Below are 25,854 nucleotides of genomic sequence, written 5' to 3'. Positions count from 1 at the left end.
CAGCGCAAGCGACGGATTGGTGCACGTTCAAGACATGCCGGTTCTGATATTGTTCTCATTGACATATGAGGGCTTTATGAAGGGTATTAGAAGCTAAAAGCAGCGTACTTTGCTCTTCATCAAATTCGTAAACCCCCAAACCCCCAACCCCCCCCCCCCCCCCCCAAAGGAATGGGCACAAATTTTATTCCCTACTCTTTTTTCTTTTCTTTTATTTTTATTTTTTATTTTTTTTCAGGAAGCTTTCCCCAGTGCGCCAACACAAATAAACAACAAAAGGGCATAGTTCAGAGGTGTGAGAGATCATCAAATAACCCGATATCGCTTCATAACTTCATAGCCTTAGGCTGCTCGTGTTCCGAATTATTTTCAAACGAGAGGCAGAGAGACATCCATAACCAATTCTCGAGAACACATATTAAGCTAGCAGATTAAGCGCTGGGTTTCTTCCCGATGATGAATCGATAAACGGTATATAAGTGTAGTGATTTGTCGTTGAATTCACCCTTCACCAGTTCGAAGGTCACCTTTGCCTGCTCTACGGAGTAGTTCAGAGCACGGGTGAAGAATGCCATGGAGTGTGCTTCCACAGATTCGTTCATGTGTAGACGTTCGAATCGGCCAAGCTCTTTGAGTTTCTTGTCGCGTGCCCACGGGCCGATGGGAACCTGAGGTGGATGATCAGAATAAGAACAAGCTGCTAAAGTAATTGATACCCAAGGCAAACGAATAAAAATGCTCAAGGGTAGGATCTTTGAAGCGGACCTACCTTTACAATCTTTTCTTGGATGTCCTCGAAACCAGCCTCTTCCATCCATTGCCTCTGGAAGCGGGCGATATTCAACGGCTTCCCAACCTTCTCGCTAACATCACTTAACTGTGTCACCCAGTGAAGGGTGTTTGGCGCCTTCTTCAGTTCCGGATCGTCATCGCTGAAAATCCATGCATCGTATTCTTGAACTTCCAGCCACCCACCGGGCTTGAGGTTTTCAAATGCCTGTCGGTACAGTTTCGCCCAATTGTTCGTGCTTCCGCAGAGTGAGCGCCAATGAACGTAGTCAAATTTCTTATCCTCGCCAAAATCCCATGGTTCTTCAAAATCGTCGACGTAAAACTTGAGGTTAGGTGGGACAAAGCTGGGTTGGATAGGTGATAGATCGGTTCCGACAATCAGGGCAGCCGGAAATTCGTCCGCGAACTCGATGGGCCATATACCTAGGCGATTCTTGCCTTAGATTTCGAATTTATACTGGGAGGTGGTCGTTTGCACGCTCTGGAATGTATGGCGTTGCATGGAGCGGGTATAGGAGCTGGATGCTTACCGGTTCCTGTTCCAATGTCCAAAACACGCTGAGGAGCTTTAATTGGGGCGGTATACAGCGAACCGCCGAGTATAAGCCGATAAAGATGGTGCTGGAGATCTAAACGGTCCTGCTCTGCCTCGTCGTTGGGGAGAAAATACTCCCCAGCATGGTAAGCATGATATCTACGGCCGTTCTCATACTGATAGTCGGTGATAGATGAGCGCAGGGATGTGCTGTCACTCCCTGCGACGGAGGATTCATAGGCGGAGTCGTTGTCGACGGACTCGTCAATTTCGAGCTGATAAGATAGTTTGTTTCGTTAGATAGCTGACGTTGCATTGGCATCATCGATATTTGTGTAAACAAGGAATGAATTTGCGGATTTCCCGTACCTCGTCTTCGTGCTGGAGTGGATCCTCCTCTGGTCCACTCTGAGGAGTTGATCGATTGCTCTCTATTCTCGGCGAGCTGGCCATGTTGACATCAAGCGTGTTAAAAGTATCGATGGAACGAGAAGGGTGGAGGATTCGCAAGTCGGGTACGTTGAGCCAGGGGTTATGGAATGCGCGACGACTCGATGGAAGACAACTTGTGCGCAATTATTGAGGGTGAATAAAACAAAGACTAACGGAGTACTCCATACTCCGTCGTTAATCGTCTGGCGAGAATCCTGCACTAAGTATGCACGCTAGATAATCCTATCGACCTCCACATCACCGACCAACATGCAACAACCCCTCCTTTGGTCGCGACTCCATGCTCGACGAAGAGCGCTAGTTGAAAAGCACCTGAGACTTTGAAGGCAGTGTACAGCGTACGGGGTCCTCTTTTGGGCCAATCGCTCCCCAAGGTTCGAGAAATGCTTGGAAGCGATACGGTACGGAGTGCTCCGTACGGAGTGCTGACATAAGACGACTTTGGTGGGCCAAAAAAAAAAAAAAGCTGCGTTCGTGAATGGCGCGCATTCAACCTAAACTTTGTCGCGGATGAAGGTAAGTGGGGTTCGAGGTTCGCCTGGCGTGCATCTCCATCATAAAATTGACTTCACTCTATGCCCGGGTAGGGGACGTTTGACTAAACTCTCGCTGGAGGTTCTTTCCATGATGATTCGTTGCCTTTGGTTCGGTTAGGTTCTGACTCGTGGACACAGCGTCACTGCTCTCATAGGACTGTCCATCGCCAGGTCTACATTTCGCCAGGGACGATACCTGTTGAGGAGGACAACCAGCTCGGAGCTCTTCGACCATCCCCCCCGTGCATTAATTGGCCACTCTAATGCACAGTTAGACAGCTCCTCCGAAGATTTCCGACATGATTAGCGCAGATACTGTACTCCGTAGTTGACAACGAAATCGCGGCTGGCTTATGGCTTCACCGGCCCGCCAGCCATGTTAGGATGTTCACATTTTACCAACGAAGCCTACACGCAGAGTCCTAGAGTACTGAGAAACTACTGGGTATCATGCGGGATCCCAGGAGCGTTTGACCTGCGATCCGACAGCATCAGCCCGGGACATTGCAGGGAAACGTGGACATTCCGGAGCACAGAGTACGGAGTACAGGGCGGAGCATTCGCTCGCGTCGTTGACTGTGCGCTGAGTGGAGGGTTCATCGTCAACCTTGTAACGCGGTTTGTGTCGCCGCTAGCGGGCCGCCGACAGGCGATGTCGCAGCAGCCGAGGATGCCGGTGGGCTTGGCTCTGTCACGGGACCATCGCCGCTCTCAACCGCCAAGGCTTATATAAGATTATTATGTCAGTCGGAGGACGGCAGAACAAATTACCCGGGAGCACGCCGGGGATCTGTGGGGTTGCAACCGCCAAGACGTGCTGCGGAATTAAACCTCTTCTAGAAGGTCTTGGGCGTCAAACAGGCCACTGTTGTTCAATCCCCCCAGCTCATGGAGCAAGCTTCGTGAGCGTTTGGTTTTTTTTTTTCGCCTTTTTTCTCGACTCCGGTCGTCTCTCGCCTTTTCCCTCCAATAGTGTACGCAGTGATAGTAATCGGCCAAGGGTCCATTTTTCGCGGTGATTGCCTCAGTCTGGCTCGTCCGAACATTGTTTTTGCTCTCAAGGCCATTATTTACTCTCTGGTTTCCCCTCTGCCGTAAGACATTGCCCTCGAAGGAGTCGATATGCTCATCATGTGCCATGCTTCCAAACTATGCAACATTGACGGCTAATGTGTGAGTCCACTAGAAACGCGCCCAGTCTCTCGGATTGCAATATTTCCCTGAAAGCTCTGAAATTCAGATCGCGCGCCATCTTTTCCCTCTGAGGCAGATATATTACACACACACACTGCTCGCACAATGGCATTTACAAACGGGTCGTTTGCGACCTTCTTAATCGTCTGCCGTATGTTAAAACCCTCCGATTCTATCGCATCCACGTCCCACGAGCAAAAAATTCAACTTGAACGCAATTCCACAAACAAAACATAACGGTCTTGATATGCTAACAAAATCTCGCCATTTCTCATAGCCACCGCCTTTTTCCTTGGCATAATATTTTCCCTCTTCCCCTACGACTACCCGCTGCTCTGGTCCACCACCCCCACTCCGGCTTCGCACTTCGACTATGTAGAAGCTCACCTCAAATTCCTTCATGCCTCCCCGCCGCTCATCCCTCGCATCCTCCACATTGTCATGTTCCTCGGCCTCGCCGGCCTTATCATGAAACTCTACCGCCCTTCCGAATCAAACATGCTCTTTGACGGCGCCAGTCTCGTGCTCTACATGTGCGGTGTCATCGTGTATGTCGCCAACATCGTCAAGGGTCTTCGCATCGTTACGGCTGGCGAGTATGGCTCGCAGATTGCTGGCGAAGAGGGAGAGCAGATCTTGGGCAGGGAGGATAGCTTGAAGGTGTTGGCGGCGAGTAATACCATTTTGGCGCTGGTGTTGGTCGGTGTGTTGGTGTTGCAGGCGGGACAGTGGTATGCGGAGAGAAAGGAGAGGGAGGAGTTGGAGGATATGAGTAAGAAGTCTGAAGCTAAGAAGGAGGAGAAGGAGGCGCCTAAAGTCACAAGACAGACTAGTGCCAGTAAGAAGAAACAGTAATTTGGGGTTTCTACGGAGTAGCTATGGTTGAGGGAAAGCTGCGAATGGTACGGAAAAGTTAGCGCACTGCTGAAAGGCGGTGCGGGTGTTTGTCGATTGTAACATGAGAAGTGGGAATGAAATGTTTGCAAAGAGAATTTTTGTTATTATATGGCTGGATCGTTCCTTCGTCATTGTAGAGATTATTGAGTAAGTGTGGTATGGCATATTATTTACAAATGCTGAATTTCCCATATTCCAAAACAGACAACCATGCAGGCCTCAGTGCGCTGTTGGGGAGTTATTCAAAGAGGGCGTACTATTGGGGAGAAAAACACCTCTGTATTCATCGCAACAGTATAGCTGAACATATAAGGGAGAGATGAGAAGTCATCAAGTACTCCGTAGAATCCAAGTAAAAGTCGAAGAATAAGCCCAAAGGAGGAAGTCTGACCTACCACGGAACGTACTTCCGTTTATTTTTATTTTTATTTTTATTTATTTTTTTACTTTTTTTCCAAAGTTGATCTTTGTTTCTCCTTTTTCCTGTTCTCGTCCTTTTTACTCATCAACATGTTGTTAAGATAGCACACTTCGACTATTGTAGAAGGAATCAGAATGAGGAAGTTAGTCGAAATGGGGCTAATGTTCATGTTGAATTCATACGTGTTATCTGCTTGCTTTCATCGCATATGGTAGTGTTTCTTCGGGAGAAAATGAAAATGGGCTCCGCGGGATATCTGGAGATCGTGGGCTCAATGCCTTTGCAAAAAGGCCCTCTCCGGAATCTATGTCCGCAGCCCCAGAGAAGCTGCCATTTTTGAAGTTATGAATTGGATGCATGGAGACAGAAGCAAATGTGTTGAGCTGGGATTGCTGGTCTTGTATCGAGGCTGGAGGGACCAGCGAGATGGCCTTTGCTAGTGGTGGTGGTTGTTGCTGTTGCTGCTGCTGGGGAGAGAAGTGGACAGGGGTATTGGCGAAGGAATTGAAGGAGGAGATTGCGACGTCAGGTTCATCTGGGGATAGGGGATGCAAGTCTGCGTTGGTGTCAGAGGGCGCTGGTGGGTTTGCTGCCACGCCGTGGATATCAGTACTTAAACACCAAAATGGCGGTGGGTGTGCACTAGTCGTACCTGTCACTCTTCTGGCAAGGTCCTTCTCGCTTGTTTCGAGCCTCAATCCTTTTAACTTCTCGCTTAGCTTGCTTCCACCTGGGGACAAAGGTGTCCTGGGACTCAGCGGAACAGAGCCGATATTAGTAGCCACGTTCAAAGCCGGCATCGCAGGTCGCGCCACAACCCCAAAGTTAGCTTCTATCCATTCCTTTTCTTGCAAAGCCATCGCCAGCGCTACTCCCTCGGAGTTATGCTGGGACTCTTCCCTGATCTCTTTGTCCAAGACTTGCAGTCTTTTCTTTGCCCAGATAGTATGTAGGACCCCTTTTTTCCCCGCCGTTCTCGCCGTTGCCCCTAGCTCTGGAGAGAATATGGCAGGCAACGGATTAATTTGTATCGAGTCACCGTTCTTTTTCACCGTTTCCGCGGAATTTGGTGGAGGCTCGTAAGTGAGGGTGATGACAGGCGGTACGGTTGCTCCTGGGGGAAGTAAGAAGTAGCATCGTCGAACGTGGTCGTTAGTCCGATCATCTGCGGGGAGGACAGTACGCTTCTTGTCCCAGGACACATGCCACGATCCAACGGGCGATCTCGTCACGTCATCGTCTTCCCATTCCACCATTAAAATTTTGGTCCCCTCATTGCCTTTGCCTGCTTCGAATTCAAACCGTGCAAGTGCTGTAAGTGACTGCAGTTTATGAAGCACGCGGGGAGTTTCCAAGGCAAAGTCAATGCCTACGTCAGGCGTGAATTCCTGGGCCATTTTCTTTTATTTTCTTTTTCTTTCCCCCTTTGAACAGCTTTCTGTTCCGTTTCCCCTCTTTCGTTTAACTATGGGGCACGAGTGATTTAGATAGGAGACGGATTAGAAGAAAAGAAAAGAAGTCTCACTGGATGCTTTCTCGAGATCGATCGATCCCCCCCCGAATCAAGGACGACGAGAGTAAGCCTTATGCACGACAATCCGTGACTGGTATTAGTGAGGCTGACGAGATGCTGATAAACTAATCGTCAAATGTGATCTGAAATGGGAAATTTGAGGTTTACCTTTGATCACTTCCAGAAAATACCCCGGGAGTAGGGTGACCGCCAGGCTGAACCTGGTCAGGTCGGATATTATTGGATGGCAATGATGGATTCCAAGGTTCATCATTTATTATGTGTTTCGCGGAGGGAAAATAAATACGAACTCCTGCATACAGTGTGTACATCCCTAAATCACGAGAACATGGATCTTTGCCCTTTGGATCTGCGGCACATGCAACATGTTAATTGACCACCTCTATGGATGCCTCCGTCCTGCTCTACCTTTATTTGATTCTTAAGGTCTTGAGCAGCACATTATTATTACCCTTCAGCACTGTGGGGTGTGACGGACACAACCCCCTCAAAGCCAAGCCTGGTATAAAGGTACCCCGTTCGCAGGACAGACGACAGAGGGGACGTCTGTGATCAATTGGCGATACATGCATCTTGGTTCTGAGGTCATGTACGCTGACCGTCGGGCGACATCGAAGTCGGCCAGTGTTTCCAATATCAGTCCAGTATCAGGGGCTTTAGGGATCCGGGACGGAACAATCTGTGCATTCTCCGCACTCCGGACGGTAGTCCGTCATATATGTATGTACATTAGGAGCAAGCGGGACATTCGTGTCTGAATCCAGATAAAGGACCTTCTGGATGCTTTGTGTGGATTGTTGTCGCTGGGTCTTCTTCTGGTGAAACGTAATTCTCGCCAACCCCGTGTGATGGAACACCATTGAAATGTTCCTTTTTCTGTTTTACCTAGCGTGTCCAGCATGGGGGAGGGGGTTTGCTAAAAATAACCGAATCCCACTCAATGATATTCCAACAAACACCTAATCCTTGACATGGTCGTGCCATGCCCTTATGTTGCACATCATATCCGCATATTCGGACTCTTTTTGGTTCTGGATTTATCGCCCGTGACGGTTTGCAGCTTTGTCGTCCCGCTGAGCCATCCATGTCTCCCCGGAGCCGCATCCCAATCACACCCGCACCAACCGCAGTGAGTGACTATTGACCGTTCCAGACTCGCAAGAAATTTTAAAGCCAAGACAACGTCTCTCTTGTGGTTTTGTGCTTTCAACCACTACCAGATTTTTATTGTAGTAGGGGGCAAGCAACATCGATAGTTCCCACCAATGGCCGCGGGCTAACCACGATCCCTCCAAGAACGTCCTTTTGTAAAAACCACGCTGAGCGGACACTCAACTGTTTGGGCTGATCCACTCATGTAGCAACTTCCAGCAGGCGAATGCTCTAGCCCTAATTTCCTCGGGGTAACCCAGGGCGTTGCTGAAAAGGCTGATGTAACCTGTGGCTTTTGAGTGCAATACGGAGTACGGAGTACTCTCCTGGATTTCTTCCGATGCTCAGGGCGCGCACTCGCGAATATCACCTGAAGACGGATTGGCTGTCCAAGGTCTTTGAAGGAATGAGGGGCTTTATTGCGAGGTCCATAATCCTAGTCAGGTGTAATGATATCAGACAAGGTTACCTAGATAAAAGCACACCGCAAACCAGGCACCTTTGCTGAGTTCTTATCCGACTTACAATCCTGCTGTCATTGGGAGACACTGCTTTACAATACTCACTCTTTGCTTTGAAGTCAAATACTAATAACCATGTGCCTAGGGAGGCGCAACTCCCTCACCACTTCAAGATTTGTGATCAAGAATAGCAAGCACATGCACGACGGGCCATACCAGCAACAACCTGCATACTTCTTGCGGTCATAGGGGGGATCCAAGAATTTTTACGCTCCTTTCTCAAAACTCTCCCGAAAGCAGACTGCATAAGGAATAGGCAGGCTCACAATTGCAGCCGGCCCGCCTAGATTTCCCTGGAATGCGGTGAAGGGCAACGGCAAATGTGACATCTTCGATGCCTATTTGCTCCAAGCCCAAGGTGCAAAGTTCTGCAAATTGTTTTTTGAAGTTACTGGGCACGGTTCGCTCTGACCCCCGAATCGAGGGTTTATGCAGCGCCTATCACCAGATATTATGCCTCCCCTCAACTGTGCAGCCTAATTGACCCTGTTCTGTGCACACCCGGAGAACTTAGAGGTACACGAAGCGGAGGATGGCGACCCAAGACAGTACGAAGCTGACTTCACACGACTGGTATTCGAACCGGCAAGGAAGCCTTTCTGAGTCTCATTGGGATGCGCCCTCTCTTTTCAAATGGTCGAGCCATGCAGAGCCCTGTGTTGTAGAGAAATGACTAGGCTAGTTCAAATCCCTGGGGAACCTATCGCAAAGCTTGGACTATATAATCAGGGCAAGAACTTCCGCACTCCTAGAATATCAGGCTCCGTCTACCCCATATGCGACCTACTTCCTGCTTGTTCTAGAGTACTAGTATGGCGTCCGCGCGGGAAGGCTTGTCGCCCGGAGATTTGTTATCCGGTAGCCATACGTCAGCTGCTGTGGTAACTCCTGAGCCTGAGCCTAATGTTGAAGAGAATTAGTTACACAACTCCCAGCCGATCGGGATGGGGAGCTGGAATGCAATAGAAGAATACTATCGAAAGGCAATTGATGTCCAAGGTTCGGCGAGATTTACCGACAGGCAATGCTCGATGATATTGAACGTCTCCAAAAGCAGGCGGGCTGCTATGCGCGAGGCGAGATTGGTGAGCCATATGGTTTTGCTTAAGCCTTCCCTGCTGACTTTCTCACTAGGTAAGAGTATCTATTGCTATGTTCGACACCCACCGCCGAATGGCCACGTTCGTTGTTACGAACTCCCAAACCAGGAAGCAGCGCGGCGACCTGATATACTCTTCATCAAATCTATCCGTTGTGAGTGGAGGTTATTTGACCCCGAGGGTTGCCCTTGTGCGGGAGCCTTGAGGACTAGACATTTAAGTATGAGGATGGAAAACTGCTCGGTCAGACACCATCAATATCGGAACGTTTTGCCCTGAAGGCTGCTTCAATGGCCCGTACGAGATTAGTGGTTGTCTTGGAAGGTGAATGCATTGAAAATTATGGGCAAAAGTGCACACTATTTGTGATCATTATTGTCCTGAGGCTCATTGACAGAACCTCTTGGAAAGAGGGCCGTGAGGCGTGCATCCAACACTGGCAATATTTACAAAATTCGAAGAAACACGACTATCATGCCCACCTGAAGCCTATTGGGTTGGTGCGCCAGTCAAATCTTCTGCGAAGGGAAGGTGCTTGTGGATAAGTGCGGAAACAAAAGAGTTCTCGACGATGCCAGGGATGCTGTTCTGATATACTATAACATCAAGGGACTCATAACGGAACTAGCATTCGTGCTGTGGGATGAGGATGAAGGATGTTTCTCCCGGGGTCTTGTTATTAGTTCTCTGGATACAGAGTAGATGGGTCGATATACTAGGGGTTGAGTTTAATGCAGACGCTACGGAGTAGAGAGGAGCTGTTTGAATGATTTGCAGGCTGAAGTTCGAATACATAACAAGGCTCTGTGATTCAGGTAGATTGATTCGGATTGGGTATCCGTACATTATTCTAGAAAGGTTAGAGCAAATGAGCATTGAGAAGCAAAAGATGCCGCATCCAGTCGCCCTGCACACTGTGGCCCGGCTTTTAATTGTGGGAAGACCCCGCTTGCTTTCCATCCCGCAGGACTTGAATTGGCGAGGAGGTAAGACCTAAGATTCCAAAGATGGCATGTAATGCAGTTTGTGCTATTCCAAACAGAATCTTCACCAGCACTGATTCATCCCGGGTTGGCATGGTACCGCCCTCACAGAACTTGCAATAGGCCAAAGAGATTGTTAAGGGCAGATGTAAACCAGCGTCAGAAGTCCTTTTTAGGTGATAACTACTCGCATGCCCTCCAACGGAAGAGGTTCAACCACAAGAGCCTCTCCTATTTCCACCACGGCGTTGGCAGTGGTGAATTTGAAGTCCTTGATGGTGAAGGGTGTTTAGACACAGAAAGGACGATGGAGGAGTAAAATATAGGTAGTTTTTAGATTGGGTACTTTGCACTGGAGACATCTGACCAGAGATATGTATAACAGTCCTATCCCAATGCTCTTTCATAATTGGTTCTGCCGTACAGGGAGTATATGTGTTCGGTATAGTTATATTAGTACAATAAATGGGTTATTGCTCTATCAGCAAACCTGAGATATGTAATTTTTGTAGCTTCAAGGGTGTAGCTTTTCTGGGGAGCAATTGTATCTGGTTTGCCAGCAATGCCCTATGCTATTTTAACTGCTCAAGGGCTGATAACAAGGCCCCAAAGTAGTTGCAAGGCGTAAAAATAACCGCAAGAGCTACTTAAGTCATCGTTCAAATCACGTGGATGCTTCGCTTGAGCAGGAACAAAAAGTCAAGAAACCAGTGTGCGACGTCAGGAAAACTTTGAAATGGAGCCAGTACGACATGTAGAATACATGGCTATTGTACCCATCTTTCTGCCTCCCTGCTGTTTACTTTCTCATCACTGAGAGCTACCTCGTGTGCCTTTGAAACCTGGAAAGGTTTCAAGTTGGCAGCTGGCAGCTCTGAACCACAAATACTACAGAGTACGTCAGGCGTTAACCTGAGCAACAAGGATGCTAGGAACAGAACGCTACGCCTACATGTCTGGCTAGGATGAATGCATGCTCTCGCTCTTCTTCTGTCGAGCGTATCGAGATGAAAACATGCTGGCAAAGAAAGTACCATAAGAAAATGAAGTGAAGTGATTGCATTATATATTTTTGTATGTGTTTCTAGCCAGCTAGGGCTTAGATGGCTAGTATTCAAGATGCCAATGTTCAAAAGCAAAATACCAAGCCAAGGAAAGCAGATTTTACCAGTTGGTGATATTCTCATGAGCAAGCGGAAAAAGGTTGGAAACATGTTGGTTCGCTCAACGCGACAGGCAGGTATACTCGGCACCATCAAGGTGGACATCTTTTCCTGCTCTTCCAAGGACTCAATCGAGTCTGCAACCACAAGATGCGAAACATAAGTCAAAAAAGCAAAAAAAGAAAGCGATGGTCGTACCCTGTTTACATTCATCACATCAACAAGGAAAAGAACAAAATCCAATGAACTCCGGGAAGGCACTGAACGAAAGGACTAGTAACAATTACTGCTTGCTAATAGACACCAGGGAGGAAAAGCGAATTATCTGCAGGACGAAAGGGAGTGTCAAATTAAGGGAATTCGAGACCTCCATGACTCTACTTCTTTTTTTCCATCTTTCTTCGCTTACCCTTGGGCGCTGGATCGAGTGGGGTTCGCTTATATGTTATCGTCCGCGTGACGACTTGGCGGACAATGACTGGGCGAGCGCACGAGGAGCAGCGAGACGCATCAAGATATCGAACGTTTGATTCAGCGTGCGAACCAGCCACTGGAGATAATAGAGAACGCGCTGAAGCGCTTCGTGGAGATTCCGTGACAGGTGAGGCTTTTGCCGACTCTGAACCGCGTAGTGATCGCAGGTTGATTGGAGTTCTCGGTGTCCTCGGCGTTCGCGGGGGTTTTTGGACCCTATCCGGTTGTGATCTCGTCGTTGTAGCGGACAATGGAGTTAGGAGAGGAGTGGTCAATGATTTTTGGTGTGTTTGACAGGTGCAAAAATACGGGCTGGTGCTCGTCGATGGGTTGGAAGAAGATGACGAGAAGCTTTTGCTTGTCGAGGGCGCGCTTGCCGACAGCGGGGTCGCGATCATTGGCGTGAGCGTTTTGAGCAAGTCAGTGTACGCGGTTGGAGGCGTTATTGGTGTCTTCAGAGCGTCCTCGTGTTTGATCATCTCAAACTTTGCAGAGAACAATGGGCTGTCATGAAGTTCAGACGGAAAAACCAGCGATTTGGAAGTATCAAGTGGCGCCAACGTTGGCTTCGATGTGACTGGCATGCTGGCGGGGATTTCGAATCGACGTTTATCGAACTCAGAGTGGTCTCTTCGGCCGGTGACCAAGACAGACACGGTCAGGTAACAGAGAGCGATAGGATACTCGAGGAGAAAAAGGAGTGACCACCCGCGGTTTGTATGGAAAATGGTCCCTCACGTATTGCTCAATTTGGAACAGCAGCGGAAGCGATTGATATGTTGTGATTGTCAAACGATACAAAGGCAAATCGACAAGTCACGCATTCACGCTCAGCAAGATGAAGACGGCCAGCGCACTTCAGACTGATGTTGGGTCTTTTTCTCAGCGAAACGCTGAACAGAATGCTGCGGACAGTTGGATGGGCGCGTAACTCCAGCCAATGAACACCCAGTAACCGACAGAGGGGATTTCGGTAACAAGGGCGGTTCTAAGATTAGAATCCGCTAGTCCCTTTATGGTATGATGCTGAGTGGCGGAAAGTTTGCTTGCGGTTGGGGCTTGGGGCGCTCTCGTTTGAGGCAAAGTTAGGGCTAAAATAGACCCGCTGTTCGGCGCGCTGATTGGACCGACTACGCTGTCCAGTCCGATGTTCTGCGGAGAGCGGGCGGTGAATCAACGTGATATCTGCAGGTGCAGCTCAAGGAGGTGCCGAACTATTCCTTGTTAGCTCCCTCTTATTGGCCCCGGAATAGATAGCCCTTCTTGATCCCTCCTGCTCGCTCAAGAGCGGGGGAATGGACTCGATATTGGGGGGAATTATCGGCCACACCTACCAAGTTGTGGAAGGAAAAAATAGAACAAGAGGAGTGCTTGTGTAACAAAGAGTGTTGTTTTGCACAAGGGCAAAGTGTGCATGTGATGAACTAAGCCTTGTAATGGAGGGACGAGCTGTGAAGAATCAACTTGAAGATCTAGTTCACATCCGGATATGGTGCCCTTTTTATGTTCGTTTGTTGTGGATTTGAGACTCTTTCCTCCCAGGAACTTGTTTCCTTTCCCGCCAGGAAATGCACCCCTCGTCTGAAGATATCCTCATATTCAAATTAGCAAATGCCAGTAGAGCTGCCAATCATTCTCTTGAATACATGCGCGCCTGTCGCAAGCTTGTGGGAGAAGGGTGAATGACAGGGGTAGGTATCGTGGTTGGTAGTTCACAACTGCACCTGGAGCGCGCGGTTATCCTGCCTCTTCAACTTCAGCGGTTCTAGAAAATTGAATCGAGTGTGAAGGTCACAAATTGTCCCAGCAACGGTATGTCCAGGCTCCTCAGCAGTCCTCATCAAGGCCTTATTGGCCATGTCTTCTCATGTTTTGCAGAAGTCATTTTTAGCCTCAGTTGTTTCATCCTTCCATGGGGACCGACTAAATCAAAACAGGTTATCAAGGGCAGCCCGTAGAGCATCGCGATTGGATGACGGGGCTTCTGCCTCGTGTCAATGATTCTTCAGACACATTCTAGGATGCTGTTTCACCCTCCCATTACTGCTTTTCAGTTTTCTGGTGTCAAAAAGTTCTACAGCTCCCCACAGTTCTTCAGACTTAAAACCTTCTCCAGTACCCCGTGTCCTTATTCTATAATTAAATTCTTCATGCAAGTTCTTCGATCCTACGAAGTCATCTCTGCTGGGCGCTTAACCTATCCGGCATGGTAAAATTGCAGAATCTCATGATGCCTCCATAGTCTCATTGGTTAGACGAGATCCCTGGTCGTTTTCGGATCCCTGGTCACGGACTTTCAGTGTATATGTAAACAGTTCCTTCTGGGTTGAGGGTGCGCGCCGACCCTTGATTATTTGTTTATCTTCGCTCACACGTGGAATTAACGCTGCCCAACCGTCTCATAGAATGACTAGCCTCAAGAGATATGTGTCTCAGACCTGCTAAATATTGAGATGCTATCTGTGGTATTCTACCTGCTGAAGAGCCGCCGAAAAAGCTTTTCGGCTGATGACACCCTCGGCAAGGTTAGGCGAATCGGAAATTGGGCGTGATAACCCGCTCGAGGGCGCTACATATTGTCTCCTGGGCCATTCATGAGCCTGTTAACCGGCACCCTATGTTGATACGTCGATTCTCTTCGGCGCAGTGTGCGCGGGATCGCGAGCATATTTAGCAGCCAAGCTTAGACAATCTTCCTCATCGACGTGTCTGACCTGCTGACATACTTGAGACTGGGAGCTTACGAAAGTCCAAGTCCGCTGAAAATAGAAGCGTCAATGGTTATTTGGTTTTCGATCGAGTTTTGTTGTTGGTTCCCTAGATGAGGTGTGACGAATGGCCGTGCTTCTCTAACTGTTACCAACTTCGTACCGCCCGCGACCGTTGGGGACTAAGAATATCCTTTCTTTTACGAACATGTTCCGTTCTGGAGGCGGATGAGTGGACAGCGACCGGAGTCGATCCCCTCTAATCCGCTTGAATGCACCAAGTGTGCCGTCCATTCGATAGCGGGCTCGAAATAGCAATCGCACTACGTCTGTATTTCGGATTTAGCTACCTCATCTCAGCGTCGTTATTCGGGCTGCAATTGCGGCGAATGACACTGCGTTGCATGGTCAACGAAGAATTCATATTATTAGGTAGCATTGACTATTGAAAGAATAGCTCATAACGTGTGTACAACGGCTGGCGCCCGGATCCTTCAATTATGCGAACCCTTGCCAAAGACGGGCCGACACCGCTGCCAAAATGCACATTCCATATCATATGATGTTTATTAGATTTGCTGGGATCCATCACACGGCGCCTGCCTACTCCGTACATATGTCACTAGTGTAAGATATGTATCCCATCATCGACATTCCTCTCCCATCGCCCTCACTTAAGAGGACCCGATCAACGGTAGAGAAACTTCCTATCAAGGAAAATGCATTACTCTCCAGAACCTTGAGGATCTTGAATAAGACCCATGGCAACACGTCGCTGTGGAGTTATAAGCTGAAACGACGGTCGTGGCTGGTTCTGTTGGCTTTTTGATATGATCGAGAGAAAGAAGAAAAGAGGTCAAATTTTTTGCTGCGAAAAGTCACTTTTGTAGCTGTGGGTCACGTGGTGTTAATGGAGACATATTTTGCCGGAGCCGAACCTAGCATCAGATAAGTCGTCTTGGCGTCGCCAGCCGATCCTTTTGATAGCCAGGGCGCCGACGTCTCTCCGTGGACAGAAGCGCCGAATGGCACCTTACGAACCGTTCCTCAATGCTTTACGGAGTAGCGCATTGACATATCCCAGGCATGTTCTTTCAATCATGACTGCCGGGATTGGGGAATGCTGCCGGGTCCCGGTGCGAATCATACCCCGCAATCTTTGTTCAGGCGTTCACCGATTTCTCTCTATCAGCATTTGAGTGGGTTACACATGCAGCGCATGAAAGAAGACTCAATTTAATGATCATTGAGCATTTCCTGGGAGTCTACTCTGTAATGCGTGAAAATTGACATTGGAGAGCGACCACAACGTGTCATGAGAGTCTCTGCTGGGTAACAGTGGGTGAACCATACAGGTTTGGTGTTTGATCGAGATACGAGGGATGAGCTTCCCGTGTTTTAAGGGCGTAAATGACCTCATGGCTTTATGCAAAAAAAGTTATTTACAAGGTCACAGGGACTGGCTCTTGATATTTTGGTGCTGTATATGAGGTAGCTTTACCAATACTATTGTCCAATAAGCTGCCCAAGCATTCCTCCCCAAAGCCTTTGCTTCTGCTTCCTCTCTTTTTCCAGCCTATTCTTCTCTTGCTCCACACCTTTCTCCTGTTTCTCCATGTGCTTCATCATGAAATTACGGTCCCTTTCCTCTCGCTCCTCTTTGCTCATCAGCCCCTTCCCACCATCTGGATGCGTATCTGGGTCGTCTCTGCCTCGGTACTTCAGTTTTGGCTCGCTGCTCACTTCCAGGACTTGAATAAGCCCATTACATTTTTGGACCAACCAGTTAATATCCCGCATACCATCTCGCCAGTGGGATGGGAGCGCACCATACCCAAGCCAGCAGCCCCCGAGAGCTCCAGCCGCGCACGCATTAGTGTCTGCGTCACCAGCAGCGAGTGTGAGTTCGGTTATTATGTTTTCAAATATCGTTGGATACGGGAGTGCTGCCGTCACCGTGGTTGCTGCTGCGTCGTATGGCGCTTGGCGCATTCCCATGCGTAGACTCAAAATTGCGGCCCCGAGGCACTTATAAACGTAGCCTATTTTCATCGAGTCGTCTAGCTGAAGCTCTTCAAAAATTTGTGCCTGAACGTGTTTGTTGAATTCCTGTCGGTCGAGCAATTCACCGTCTTCGAATTCTCGCCTCTTGTTCGACTTTAAATTCCCCCAATCCGCCCGACGACATTTCGCCCAGGTGTCAACCCATTGATAAACACATTCGATCACATCGTCGACATCGGACTTGCCCAATATCTCTCCTCTCAAGATGCCCCGTATGAGGCCAGTCGATATGCAACATGCCAGGGTACATCTTGGATCCGCATGAGTAATCGCAGAGAAAGCCGTCGCAACGCGACAGGTCTGATCCAAAGAGAACCCAAGACACACGATGCCAAGTGGATGAGTGCGCATCAATGAGCCATTAGGTGCGATTTTCCTACCTGAATCGACCCAATGTCTATAGGCAGTCGCAGCAGGATCAGTTAGGTATTCTTTGTCCAGGACCACCTTCAAGTTGTGAGCAGAGATGATCATGGGAACGGAGTTCACAGATCGCTTACTGAGCCAACCGTTTTCCCAAAGCCAAGTGGTGGGTCTGTCTAATGCTCGCAGTCCTTGATAGACCCAGATTTTCAATCGCCCCGCCAGGTCATTAGGTGAAAGTGTCTTGCCATTGTGATGCAATACAAGAAGAATCAATAAAGCGTGGTCCGTCTCATCTGTCCAAGCACCCTAGGCGTGAAAAAATTGGAACGTTCAGCCATGCCAGCCCTAAATTAAACGATTTATTATACCCAGGGGCCATGTTGATGGCGAATGTATCTTACAGTCTCAAATTTATCTCAAGTCAGTAGCCATCGCACCAACTGAGTTTGGATCGGACGTGGTAGCCGTAAAGAAAATAGTACACGAGTATGTCTTTTGCTGAAGATTGTGTCTTTTGGGTATGCAAAGTGGAAAAACGCTCTCTATCCTAGGAAATCGAAACATATTGTGCTTCAGGGTTTGGCGCAGCCTGATCAACCCTCACAGCCGAAACTAGCTTTGTCGAAAAAACAAAAAGCTGCAGCAAGGAGGCTTTTCCAGAGGAGACTCATCTCGCTAGTCAGGGACCTAGAGTGAATGCTCCGTAGTACGATTAAGGTCTTCTACTTCGGACAGGGTCACGCAGGATTTTTAATCAGCCTTTTTGGCCCAAAGACCATATGAATTTGATGAAAAAAATGCATGAAATAATCTATTTTCATATTCTATCAGTATTTACGAAACCTGCTGGGAGGTAGGTCTTTTATATCAACAGAAAATAAAAATGAGGTACCAAGATCTGTTCCCAACCAATGGCCCACTTTTGATGAGCCATACGAAGTGGTTATACTCCGTATATCTGATCTAATTCCCATTTAAGTGCTTCACTGTGCAAAGAAATCATCTCTTATAATCCCACTCCGATCACACATTCCACGGAATATCCCTCCCATTTCCCACAACGCCAGTGGAGTGTCAAATTCTGCAATTCGTCCCTGGGCCATCACGCAAATACGATCATAGTTGATAATTGTGCGCAGCCGGTGGGCAATGCATAGCAAGGTCTTGCCTTCAAATCCTTGCGCCATAGTCTTTTGGATCTTCTGGTCCGTTTCAAAATCCACAGACGAAGTCGCTTCGTCACACACGATAATACGGGAGTCGCGCACCAGAGCACGGGCAAGGGCCATGAGCTGTCGCTGGCCGAGAGAGAAGTTCAACCCCTCTTCTTCGACAGGAGAGTCAAGATGAATGCGCTGTTGTGGCTGGTTTGCGTTTTTGGCAGTCTCTGCTGGTTCCTGTTCATTGGATGTGGGGCCCTCTCCGACGAGATCTGCCTTTCGCAGGGCGGACCAGAGCTCAAGGTCGCTGTATTGGTTAAAAGGGTCGAGATTTGATCGAACGGTTCCCCGGAAAAGAGTTGGATCTTGAGGAATAATTGCTAATCGCGAACGAAGATCATGAAGGCCAATTGTGGAGATGTCAATACCGTCGATCTCGATACTTCCACCGGAGAGTTCCGTGAGTCGAAATAGAGCGGACATGATGCTGGACTTGCCGGCTCCAGTCCGTCCAACAATTCCGATCCGTTCACCACCCTGTATTTTCATGTTTAAACCTTGAAGAACGAGAGGAAGCCCCTCTCTATATCGCATTTGTACGTTGGAGAAAGTGATTTCCCCCCTTGATGGCCAGGTTTTGTCTAGTTCCCGCATATGGAGGGGTGCTTCCTCCTCCAGTTGGGTCCCGTAATAATGTATTCGTTCTGTAGCGTTCATGTTATTCTCAACTTCAGCCAGCTGGCGCACGGTAAACTGCAGCATTTGGAAGATAGCAAGGATGTAGGAGAGAACCAATCCGGAAATACTAGGCTCGACATCGAATCTCGAAGTAACAACTAGGATCCCCGTAACGAAAACCATGAGACAGCCAACCGCATCTAGTCTGATACTCAACCATCGTTGGTTCGAGAAAGTGAGAAAATATGCGCTATTCATATTATCGATTGCGGCGCGAATTCGCTTAATGAAGTGATCTTGGAGGCCATATGCTCTGATTGATGCAGTGCCTGAAACAGCTTCGCCAAATTGCGCAAACACAACGGATCGAAGAACGGCTTCGTGCCGTTTCATTTCTCGGGCAGAAGCTCTGTAGAAATTCGCCGCCAGCAGGAAAAGAACAAGAAGCGGAACGAGGGCCACAGCAAACTTTGGTCCTGTTAGCCTTTGGCGATATCAATTGAAGCGGAAACAAAGATACTTACGAAGTGGTAAAAGACAATGATTAGTACCATGACTGAGATGATCATGGTGAAAGTTAGGTAATATATCCGCATGGCATCACACAGGTCGTTATCCATGGTGTGGATGTCCTTTGAAAAACGATTGGTAATGCGTCCAAGAGGTGTCGTATCGAAAAAGGACATCGGAGCTCTTAAAACTCGTGTCATTGCCTTTTGCAACATGCTCTTACTGGCGTTTGTCCCACTAGTTGTAAGGATCGTAGAGAATCCATACATTAAGATTGCTTGTGAAGCCCCCAAAGCTGCATATATGCCCATATATTCCCCTTGCGGGAGGTTAAATTTATCCGAAGTCCAGTAGGACAACCACAGACTTGTGACGATGTTCGCGCCGTTGCATAGGAGCAGGAAGATGACGATGAGAGGAAAATTAGTAGGCCACCCAAATGATGAGATATATGCCCACCACACTTTCCAACTCACAGAGTCTACAGCTCGCTCCTCCTGCTGCATCAGCATAGCTGGCTGTTTGGAAGATTTCGTCTTCTCGTCTGGCTTTTCTTCCTCTTCTATCTCATCATTTTCCTTTTTTTCATTTTCCTTTTCCTCCTCTTGAGAAGTTGTTGCCATCAACCTTTGAAATAGCTCGCTGTCACGCATAAGATTATCGAAGGTGTCCACTGACTCTATGCGGCCATCATTCATGAGAATAATTCTATCGCAACGATTAAGAACATGTAGCTGATGCGTCGCTAGGATCCGGCACTTGTCTTTAAGCAAGCCACAAATCGCGTTATCCATAATATGCCGACCAACATGGGCATCAACAGCTGATAGCGGGTCATCCATCAGAACAAGGTCAGCGTTAAAATAAATAGCCCTAGCGATATTCAATCGCTGCTTCTGTCCGCCGGAAATCGTGATGCCTCGTTCGCCGATTTCTGTTTTGTCGCCAGCCGGAAGCATTTCAAGATCTGCTCGTAAGGCGCACGCCTCAATAACTTCATCGTACCAAACCTTGTCGTATTCTTTGCCAAAGAGGATGTTTTCCTTCAAGGTTGCGTTCTGGATCCATGCATACTGCGGGCAGAACGCTCGTGAGGCACCCATAGTCACTTCGCCACCAGTTAATCTCATATCTCCTGCAATTGCAGCCAAAAGTGACGTCTTTCCGGAACCTACTGTCCCAATAACGGCAAGAAGCTCGTTTCGACCAGCAGTAAAATTCAAATCGCTAAGCTTGAACGGTTCACTGGGGCTTTTGGTACCGGAATCTGTTCCTTGACCACTCTCCTCCAAAGGCAGTTGAGGCCCCTTGCTGTGATATTTTCCTTTCTTACCCCCTTTTCTGTTGGCTTTCTCGCTCTCGTCTGGATCAGTGGGCAGCCTTTCCCACGTGAATGACGCATCTTTCAGCTCCAGCGCATTGTCCATGGTTTTGTTCCACTTGATATCATCCTTTTGTTCTTCGGCAAGGAGAAATTCTTGAATTCGGCAAATCGCTGTCCAGGCATCTGTTACCTGGCCAATCACCAGAGGAAGCATGTTCAATGGCAAGCGAAGAGTATTGAAAAGCGCCAGAGATGAGAAGATCGGCGCAGGAGTAAGTTCGTGATTCGTGAGGGCATAAGTTATGAAGGCCAACATTGAGGCAAAAACAGGAAGCGACAATGAAACACACAAAATCGCATTGCGAATAGAGAGGACGAACTGAATAGCCGTAATCTCTCGCGTTCGGATATCCTTTAGTCTATCCAAAAAGCTGCTCTCCCAACCAAAGAATTTGACGAACCTGACTGCCTGCAGGATTTCTTGCGTGAGGGATACTCGCTGATCCGTTATTACATTGATGCGCTGGCGCCGAATAATCAGCGATCTGATAGAGTAAGTAAGTAATGGCACGCCTAAAATCAGTAATGCATATCCCGAGAGAGCACTGTATCCTATATTGACCAATAGAAGAATAAGGGCGACAATAATAATGATCGGGGATGTCCAGAGCAAATGAAACAATCCAAGAGCTTTGTCAATCCGATCGGTGTCGATACTCATCAGCGCGACAATCTTTCCATTGCTCCATCCGCTTCCATCTCCAGCGATATTAGCAGCAGTCTTTGCCGATATCTTCGGTTTAGGTCTCTGTTTTCCAGCCTTCTTTTCGGGAATCTCTCTGATAACTCCATCTCTGGCAGTTTGAAGCTCTGCTTCATCGGATTCGTTTGCTTCACAATGGGGGTTTTCTCTCCCGCCGGCTTTCGCTCTACCAGAGAGCTTTGTCGCCTTTGCAAAAATAGCGTTCACCAGTGCTGCTCGAGACTGACCCCCTACCATCATTCCGTGGAAGAAAAATTGACTCGTAGTCAAGCTCTGGAAAACCTGCATCACACATATGCCGACCGCAATCCCAATTCCACGTCCGACATGTGGTTCTGGACGGCCTGTGAATTTTGCAATGTATGCATCTGTGGCAAAGGCGATCAAGTACCTTGTTAGATAAGGGGTAAACGCCTGTAGAAGAGACGAAAAAACTTGGCAAACGCCTCCGAGCCAGAATTCGAATTTGAAGGTCTCATAGATAGCCCAAAGCAGCGGGTAACGGTCCCCACGTTCGACTCGTCTCCTGAACGAGGAATTTAATCTCTCTGATAGGATATCCACTGATCTCTCTGGGTTGACCAGCCAGATATCTTGCAATTCAAGTGGGCGCAAATAGCCCGTCTATGCTAGCAATTAGCGGGTTGTAGAGATATTCGGTTGGAAACTTTCAAGTGGCGTAAATAGATTGAATTCTAAGAAAAGATAAAGGCGCCTCACCATCATCAGCGGGCTCATCCATTGGAATGTTATGAGACTTAAGATTCCAGCCTTGTATTCTCTTGATACCGTTCGCTCTTCTGGTATGGGAGGCGGCTGCCGGAGCCTCAACGGATTGAGTTTTGTATACCATCTTGTTTTTCTTTGAGCCAATGCAGTTGTGTTGTGCCTTTCTTCAATTTTATCGCTGGTTACAGAGCCGGCTGTGCTACTGGAAGCATTTTGCGAATCCTTCTCATCGCTCGACCCGACGAATACCCTTGCAAGTGGTACAGGCTCGGATGATACCAAGGAAGACTGCTGCTCCAAGCGTGATTGCGTTTCCACATCTTTGTCATGTCCTGAAGCGGCCATGCTGGCTGTGCTTCACTGCTCATGCAGTGTCACCTTTCGCAGGAAAAATGAGTTGCTGTGGGCCGATGACGTCAGGACAAACAGCATCATAAACCATTCAGAACAGTCTTATAGAATCAATATCAGAGGAAAGGGTGACAGAGGTAAGGTGAGATTTCAGCATAGTTTCATCCTTTTTTTTTGGTTGATAGCAAAAGGTGAAAAAATTTTTTTACCAACTCCTGGCGGCAGTTAATAGTGGCAGCGGAGAACACACATTGACTAAGTTATTTAGTTATGCCGCTGTTATTGCTGACAAAATATGCCCCCGGACGCGCATAACTTGGGGCCGACTTTGCCGACCAAACCCAAGGTTATGCGCGGTGCGGTTCCACTCTTTTCGCTAACGATCTGTCCCCCATCTGCCACGAATTTCGGTGTAGCGCCCCAATGGCTTCAAGGCAGGATGACTGCTACCAGCAAGGGGCCGGGGCTGTGGCGATTTTTCCCATTGCGCAGCCTGGCCCATGGGACACCATCCCAAATATCCAAAAGAACGAGTTCTCGGATCGTCGTTAAGCGTCCACTGCCCGGTCAAACTGCTCCTACAATATCTCTATAGCGCGGGGGTTCGAACGGACATGACGACGGGCGACGGAGCGACGGACGTGTTGCTTTTCTATGAGGTAACAAACCTGGTTTCAGAGAAAGGAGAGCGGAGGGTTCCATGTGGAGTTTGGCTTGATAAGCAAGTATTGCGATTGGGTCACCGATTGCTCATTGACCCAGCGCTAGTTAGCCGACCCTGAAGCGTTGCTCATACTCTGTACTCCGTAATCCGGTCGAAAAGACGGAAGGAGGAAGCTGGCATGGTTAAAGGGCATGAAGGGGAGCAAACCAGGGCTACAGCTGCATAGCACACATAGATATATATATAAGACGCTCAACAGTTTCATCTCCCACAGCTTGGTTCGTGAACAATCCTCCGGATCTAACCACCTCCTCTTTCTGAACCCCACCAGTATCGCAAGTCAATCCCAGACAAGCTTCCACCAAGAAGGCCTAGAGCCCGTTTTCGGTTACGGGGTGAGATCTGATAAATGTCGATCCTCCCTTTTCATGGACGGAAGCCCTTGGGAAGAAGCTCATATATGCACCACCTAACTACGTTGGGGCGTTGATAATTTTGTCAATATTCATATATCTTAGCCAGGCCCTGAAACACACTGTTAACAATGTGATACCATGGATATCTAAGAAAGCCACCAAGCGGGTGAAACAACAAAGCCCCGCATCGCCAGAACATTTGTTTATCATCTTCAATCTTGATTTACAAGGTCAAGAGATCAATACAGCTCAACTTTGCAATATATTGTGTGAGAAAACAAATTATCAGCTCTCAAGGTAATCTGTCACGCTACAAATTAACAGTTAACACTGCCTTCCAATGTTCCAACGCAAGGTGGTCAGTTCGATTTACACTGTAGGAGAACCAAGGAACCCGAACCCAAGAACTACCATGAAAGGTTCAAAACTTTTCATTTGTTTGGGGCATGTATATCATTATATTTCATGAACATCATTCATTGGCCAAAGAAACCCCAATCCTATCCAAACAATAAGTATAGTATACTGGAACCGATAATGCTAGCAGTAAAACACTCGTGGTGTTAGCGAGAGCGCAGGAAGCAGCGCATATTAGCGAACATCACTAACTTTGCTACTCCCTTTGGGCATCAGAGAATATTTGTTTCTTTCAGGCTTTGAGCTCTTTCAAGGACTCCTCAATGATGCTTAGAGCCTGTTTCATCTGCTCATCAGTGATCACCAATGGTGGTGCAAACCGAATGATGTTTTGATGAGTTGGCTTAGCCTAAAATCACAAGGTTAGATCTTGATATGATTCCCATGAGTCGAGGCTACTCACCAATAAGCCCTTTTCTTTCATAATCATGCACAGGTCCCAGGCAGTGCGGCCTCCGGTCTTGGACTCGTCGACAACAATAGCATTCAACAGGCCACGGCCACGGACCGTTTGGATGATGGGGTTGTTGAGGGCATTGAGACCATCTCGGAATATTTTACCAAATTTCTCGGCACGCTCGGTCATCTTCTCATCACGAATAACCTCCAGTGCTCGATAAGCAACTGCACAGCCCAGTGGGTTGCCACCATATGTCGAGCCGTGTGTGCCAGGTTCAATCGTAAGCATAACATCTTTGTGCCCCAGGACGCATGAGACGGGGTACATTCCTCCTGAAATTGCTTTGCCGAGGAGGACCAAGTCTCCCCTGATTCCGCTCCATTCCTGGCAAAGCAGTTTCCCTGTTCTAGCAATACCTGTTTGGATTTCGTCGCAAATGAGGAGAGCATTGTGTTTGTCGCAGAGAGCACGGGCTTCCTGAAGGTAGTCCTCGTCGGGGACCACAATGCCGGCTTCACCTTGGATTGGCTCCACCAAGAAAGCGGCGATCTTAGGGCCAGCGGCCTCGAAGGCCTCACGCAACGCTTGCTTGTCGTTGTATGTGATGGGTTTATCTGTTCCAGGGATTTTACTTCCAATGTTTGGTAAGTAAGGTCCGTAGTTGTCTCTGGACTCAGGGTCCGTGGACATGGAAATGGCAGCAAACTAAGGAGTACAGCCTAGTTAACACCAAAGTTACGCCACAAAGCAAGGGGCTAGGGGTTCACTGACAGTCCGGCCGTGGAAATTGTTTTCAACACTCAACACAATGGCTTCATTCTGAGGGATGCCTTTGACCTTATAGCCCCACTTTCTGGCGATTTTGATAGCAGTTTCCACGGCTTCGGCGCCCGTGTTCATCGGGAGAACCATATCATAGCCAAAGTACTTCGTGACGAATTCTGCAAATCTGGGGAAGACATCATTGTAGAAGGCCCGAGAGCTGAGAGTTAGAGTTGCTGCTTGCTCACACAGAGCCTTGACCAGCTCTGGGTGGCAATGTCCTTGGTTGACGGCAGAGTAGGCGGAGAGGAAATCAAGGTAGTGACGCCCTTCAGGGTCCCAGACCGACACTCCGGATGCACGAGCAAAGACGACAGGGAGCGGATGGTAGTTATGTGCAGCGAACTCGTCTTCGGCAGAGATGGCCGCTTGGGTTGAGGAAGCGTGGTATGCAGACGACATGGTTGGACGGGTAGGGTTGGAACTAAGCAGTGAGAGAGAGGGGGAGCTTCAGGTCTGAATATTGGCTAGGGATGGATCAGAGACAATACAGGGTTGGTGATAGGTGAAGTTCAGGGCTAGGAGAGAGGGGAGGCCAGTCGATGATAGATCGATGGCGGGGTCCGGGGGGGTCAGCTGGTTTATAGAACTGCAAAAGAGATCAGCAGCTATCCAGTCGTCAGCGAGCTATTTAAGAACTCTACCGAAAGCAAAAAGGACAAATGCAGGATTGCCATCTTCATGTGAGCCCAAAGCGCAGTATATATACGCAGCATCCAAGCGTGAA

At 48.3% G+C, this 25,854-nt stretch overlaps 12 protein-coding genes across 12 annotated transcripts; 4 read left to right on the top strand and 8 right to left on the bottom strand.

The window, feature by feature from the left end:
• Positions 1-189: 189 nt before the first annotated feature.
• CIMG_07950 (methyltransferase) lies at positions 190-2,129 on the bottom strand. Its single transcript, XM_001240786.2, has 4 exons — positions 1,697-2,129; positions 1,323-1,602; positions 770-1,215; positions 190-668 (listed from the first exon to the last, which is right to left on the bottom strand). The coding sequence occupies exons 1-4, from the start codon at positions 1,778-1,780 to the stop codon at positions 432-434; spliced, it is 1,047 nt and encodes a 348-aa protein (XP_001240787.2). The 5' UTR covers positions 1,781-2,129; the 3' UTR covers positions 190-431.
• A 1,112-nt stretch (positions 2,130-3,241) lies between these two features.
• Positions 3,242-4,522, top strand: CIMG_07951 (ER membrane protein SH3). Its single transcript, XM_001240787.2, has 3 exons — positions 3,242-3,410; positions 3,503-3,661; positions 3,788-4,522. Exons 2-3 carry the CDS (start codon positions 3,616-3,618, stop codon positions 4,363-4,365), a joined length of 624 nt encoding a protein of 207 aa, XP_001240788.1. The 5' UTR covers positions 3,242-3,410; positions 3,503-3,615; the 3' UTR covers positions 4,366-4,522.
• Positions 4,523-4,531: 9 nt separating this feature from the next.
• Positions 4,532-6,462, bottom strand: CIMG_07952 (uncharacterized protein). Its single transcript, XM_001240788.2, has 2 exons — positions 5,481-6,462; positions 4,532-5,417 (listed from the first exon to the last, which is right to left on the bottom strand). Exons 1-2 carry the CDS (start codon positions 6,223-6,225, stop codon positions 5,014-5,016), a joined length of 1,149 nt encoding a protein of 382 aa, XP_001240789.1. The 5' UTR covers positions 6,226-6,462; the 3' UTR covers positions 4,532-5,013.
• Positions 6,463-7,638: 1,176 nt separating this feature from the next.
• Positions 7,639-8,207, bottom strand: CIMG_13283 (uncharacterized protein; the record flags this gene model as incomplete). The annotated part of the gene is made up of 3 exons (XM_004445063.1): positions 7,639-7,950; positions 8,040-8,101; positions 8,192-8,207. The coding sequence occupies 3 exons, from the start codon at positions 8,205-8,207 to the stop codon at positions 7,639-7,641; spliced, it is 390 nt and encodes a 129-aa protein (XP_004445120.1).
• A 772-nt stretch (positions 8,208-8,979) lies between these two features.
• CIMG_07954 (uncharacterized protein) lies at positions 8,980-9,340 on the top strand (the record flags this gene model as incomplete). Its single annotated transcript, XM_001240790.1, has 2 exons — positions 8,980-9,120; positions 9,170-9,340. The coding sequence occupies 2 exons, from the start codon at positions 8,980-8,982 to the stop codon at positions 9,338-9,340; spliced, it is 312 nt and encodes a 103-aa protein (XP_001240791.1).
• A 663-nt stretch (positions 9,341-10,003) lies between these two features.
• CIMG_07955 (uncharacterized protein) lies at positions 10,004-10,437 on the top strand (the record flags this gene model as incomplete). The annotated part of the gene is made up of 2 exons (XM_001240791.2): positions 10,004-10,121; positions 10,178-10,437. 2 exons carry the CDS (start codon positions 10,004-10,006, stop codon positions 10,435-10,437), a joined length of 378 nt encoding a protein of 125 aa, XP_001240792.2.
• Positions 10,438-11,658: 1,221 nt separating this feature from the next.
• CIMG_12054 (uncharacterized protein) lies at positions 11,659-12,339 on the bottom strand (the record flags this gene model as incomplete). Its single annotated transcript, XM_012358548.1, has 1 exon — positions 11,659-12,339. The coding sequence occupies one exon, from the start codon at positions 12,337-12,339 to the stop codon at positions 11,659-11,661; it is 681 nt and encodes a 226-aa protein (XP_012213971.1).
• A 589-nt stretch (positions 12,340-12,928) lies between these two features.
• Positions 12,929-13,614, bottom strand: CIMG_07957 (uncharacterized protein; the record flags this gene model as incomplete). The annotated part of the gene is made up of 3 exons (XM_001240793.1): positions 12,929-12,969; positions 13,090-13,336; positions 13,480-13,614. 3 exons carry the CDS (start codon positions 13,612-13,614, stop codon positions 12,929-12,931), a joined length of 423 nt encoding a protein of 140 aa, XP_001240794.1.
• A 2,355-nt stretch (positions 13,615-15,969) lies between these two features.
• On the bottom strand, positions 15,970-17,272 carry CIMG_07959 (uncharacterized protein; the record flags this gene model as incomplete). The annotated part of the gene is made up of 2 exons (XM_001240795.2): positions 15,970-17,199; positions 17,222-17,272. The coding sequence occupies 2 exons, from the start codon at positions 17,270-17,272 to the stop codon at positions 15,970-15,972; spliced, it is 1,281 nt and encodes a 426-aa protein (XP_001240796.2).
• Positions 17,273-17,680: 408 nt separating this feature from the next.
• CIMG_07960 (ABC multidrug transporter) lies at positions 17,681-22,594 on the bottom strand. The gene is made up of 3 exons (XM_001240796.2): positions 22,049-22,594; positions 19,256-21,952; positions 17,681-19,199 (listed from the first exon to the last, which is right to left on the bottom strand). Exons 1-3 carry the CDS (start codon positions 22,400-22,402, stop codon positions 17,877-17,879), a joined length of 4,374 nt encoding a protein of 1,457 aa, XP_001240797.2. The 5' UTR covers positions 22,403-22,594; the 3' UTR covers positions 17,681-17,876.
• Positions 22,107-23,256, top strand: CIMG_13282 (uncharacterized protein). Its single transcript, XM_004445062.1, has 2 exons — positions 22,107-22,545; positions 22,677-23,256. The coding sequence occupies exon 2, from the start codon at positions 22,704-22,706 to the stop codon at positions 23,001-23,003; it is 300 nt and encodes a 99-aa protein (XP_004445119.1). The 5' UTR covers positions 22,107-22,545; positions 22,677-22,703; the 3' UTR covers positions 23,004-23,256.
• Positions 23,257-23,958: 702 nt separating this feature from the next.
• On the bottom strand, positions 23,959-25,798 carry CIMG_07962 (ornithine aminotransferase). Its single transcript, XM_001240798.2, has 3 exons — positions 25,077-25,798; positions 24,309-25,010; positions 23,959-24,254 (listed from the first exon to the last, which is right to left on the bottom strand). The coding sequence occupies exons 1-3, from the start codon at positions 25,527-25,529 to the stop codon at positions 24,138-24,140; spliced, it is 1,272 nt and encodes a 423-aa protein (XP_001240799.1). The 5' UTR covers positions 25,530-25,798; the 3' UTR covers positions 23,959-24,137.
• Positions 25,799-25,854: the final 56 nt, after the last annotated feature.

Source organism: Coccidioides immitis (genome assembly GCF_000149335.2).
Source record: "Coccidioides immitis RS genomic scaffold supercont3.3, whole genome shotgun sequence".
Taxonomy (NCBI): domain Eukaryota; kingdom Fungi; phylum Ascomycota; class Eurotiomycetes; order Onygenales; family Onygenaceae; genus Coccidioides; species Coccidioides immitis.
Note: the sequence above shows the minus strand (reverse complement) of the source record. Positions and strands in the feature narration are given on the sequence as shown.

Coding starts and splice junctions, on each gene's coding strand:
- CIMG_07962 (XM_001240798.2), bottom strand. CDS start 25,529: ATGTCGTCTGCATACCACGCTTCCTCAACCCAAGCGGCCATCTCTGCC. Junction 25,011..25,076: donor ACAATTTCCACGGCCGGACT/GTCAGTGAACCC, acceptor TGTACTCCTTAG/TTTGCTGCCATTTCCATGTC. Junction 24,255..24,308: donor TGAAAGAAAAGGGCTTATTG/GTGAGTAGCCTC, acceptor TTGTGATTTTAG/GCTAAGCCAACTCATCAAAA.
- CIMG_07951 (XM_001240787.2), top strand. CDS start 3,616: ATGGCATTTACAAACGGGTCGTTTGCGACCTTCTTAATCGTCTGCC. Junction 3,662..3,787: donor GACCTTCTTAATCGTCTGCC/GTATGTTAAAAC, acceptor CATTTCTCATAG/CCACCGCCTTTTTCCTTGGC.
- CIMG_13282 (XM_004445062.1), top strand. CDS start 22,704: ATGCCCCCGGACGCGCATAACTTGGGGCCGACTTTGCCGACCAAACCC.
- CIMG_07950 (XM_001240786.2), bottom strand. CDS start 1,780: ATGGCCAGCTCGCCGAGAATAGAGAGCAATCGATCAACTCCTCAGAGT. Junction 1,216..1,322: donor GGACATTGGAACAGGAACCG/GTAAGCATCCAG, acceptor AGAATCGCCTAG/GTATATGGCCCATCGAGTTC. Junction 669..769: donor TCCAAGAAAAGATTGTAAAG/GTAGGTCCGCTT, acceptor CATCCACCTCAG/GTTCCCATCGGCCCGTGGGC.
- CIMG_07952 (XM_001240788.2), bottom strand. CDS start 6,225: ATGGCCCAGGAATTCACGCCTGACGTAGGCATTGACTTTGCCTTGGAA. Junction 5,418..5,480: donor CCTTGCCAGAAGAGTGACAG/GTACGACTAGTG, acceptor ACGGCGTGGCAG/CAAACCCACCAGCGCCCTCT.
- CIMG_07960 (XM_001240796.2), bottom strand. CDS start 22,402: ATGGCCGCTTCAGGACATGACAAAGATGTGGAAACGCAATCACGCTTG. Junction 21,953..22,048: donor GGATGAGCCCGCTGATGATG/GTGAGGCGCCTT, acceptor TTGCTAGCATAG/ACGGGCTATTTGCGCCCACT. Junction 19,200..19,255: donor TCATTGTCTTTTACCACTTC/GTAAGTATCTTT, acceptor ACAGGACCAAAG/TTTGCTGTGGCCCTCGTTCC.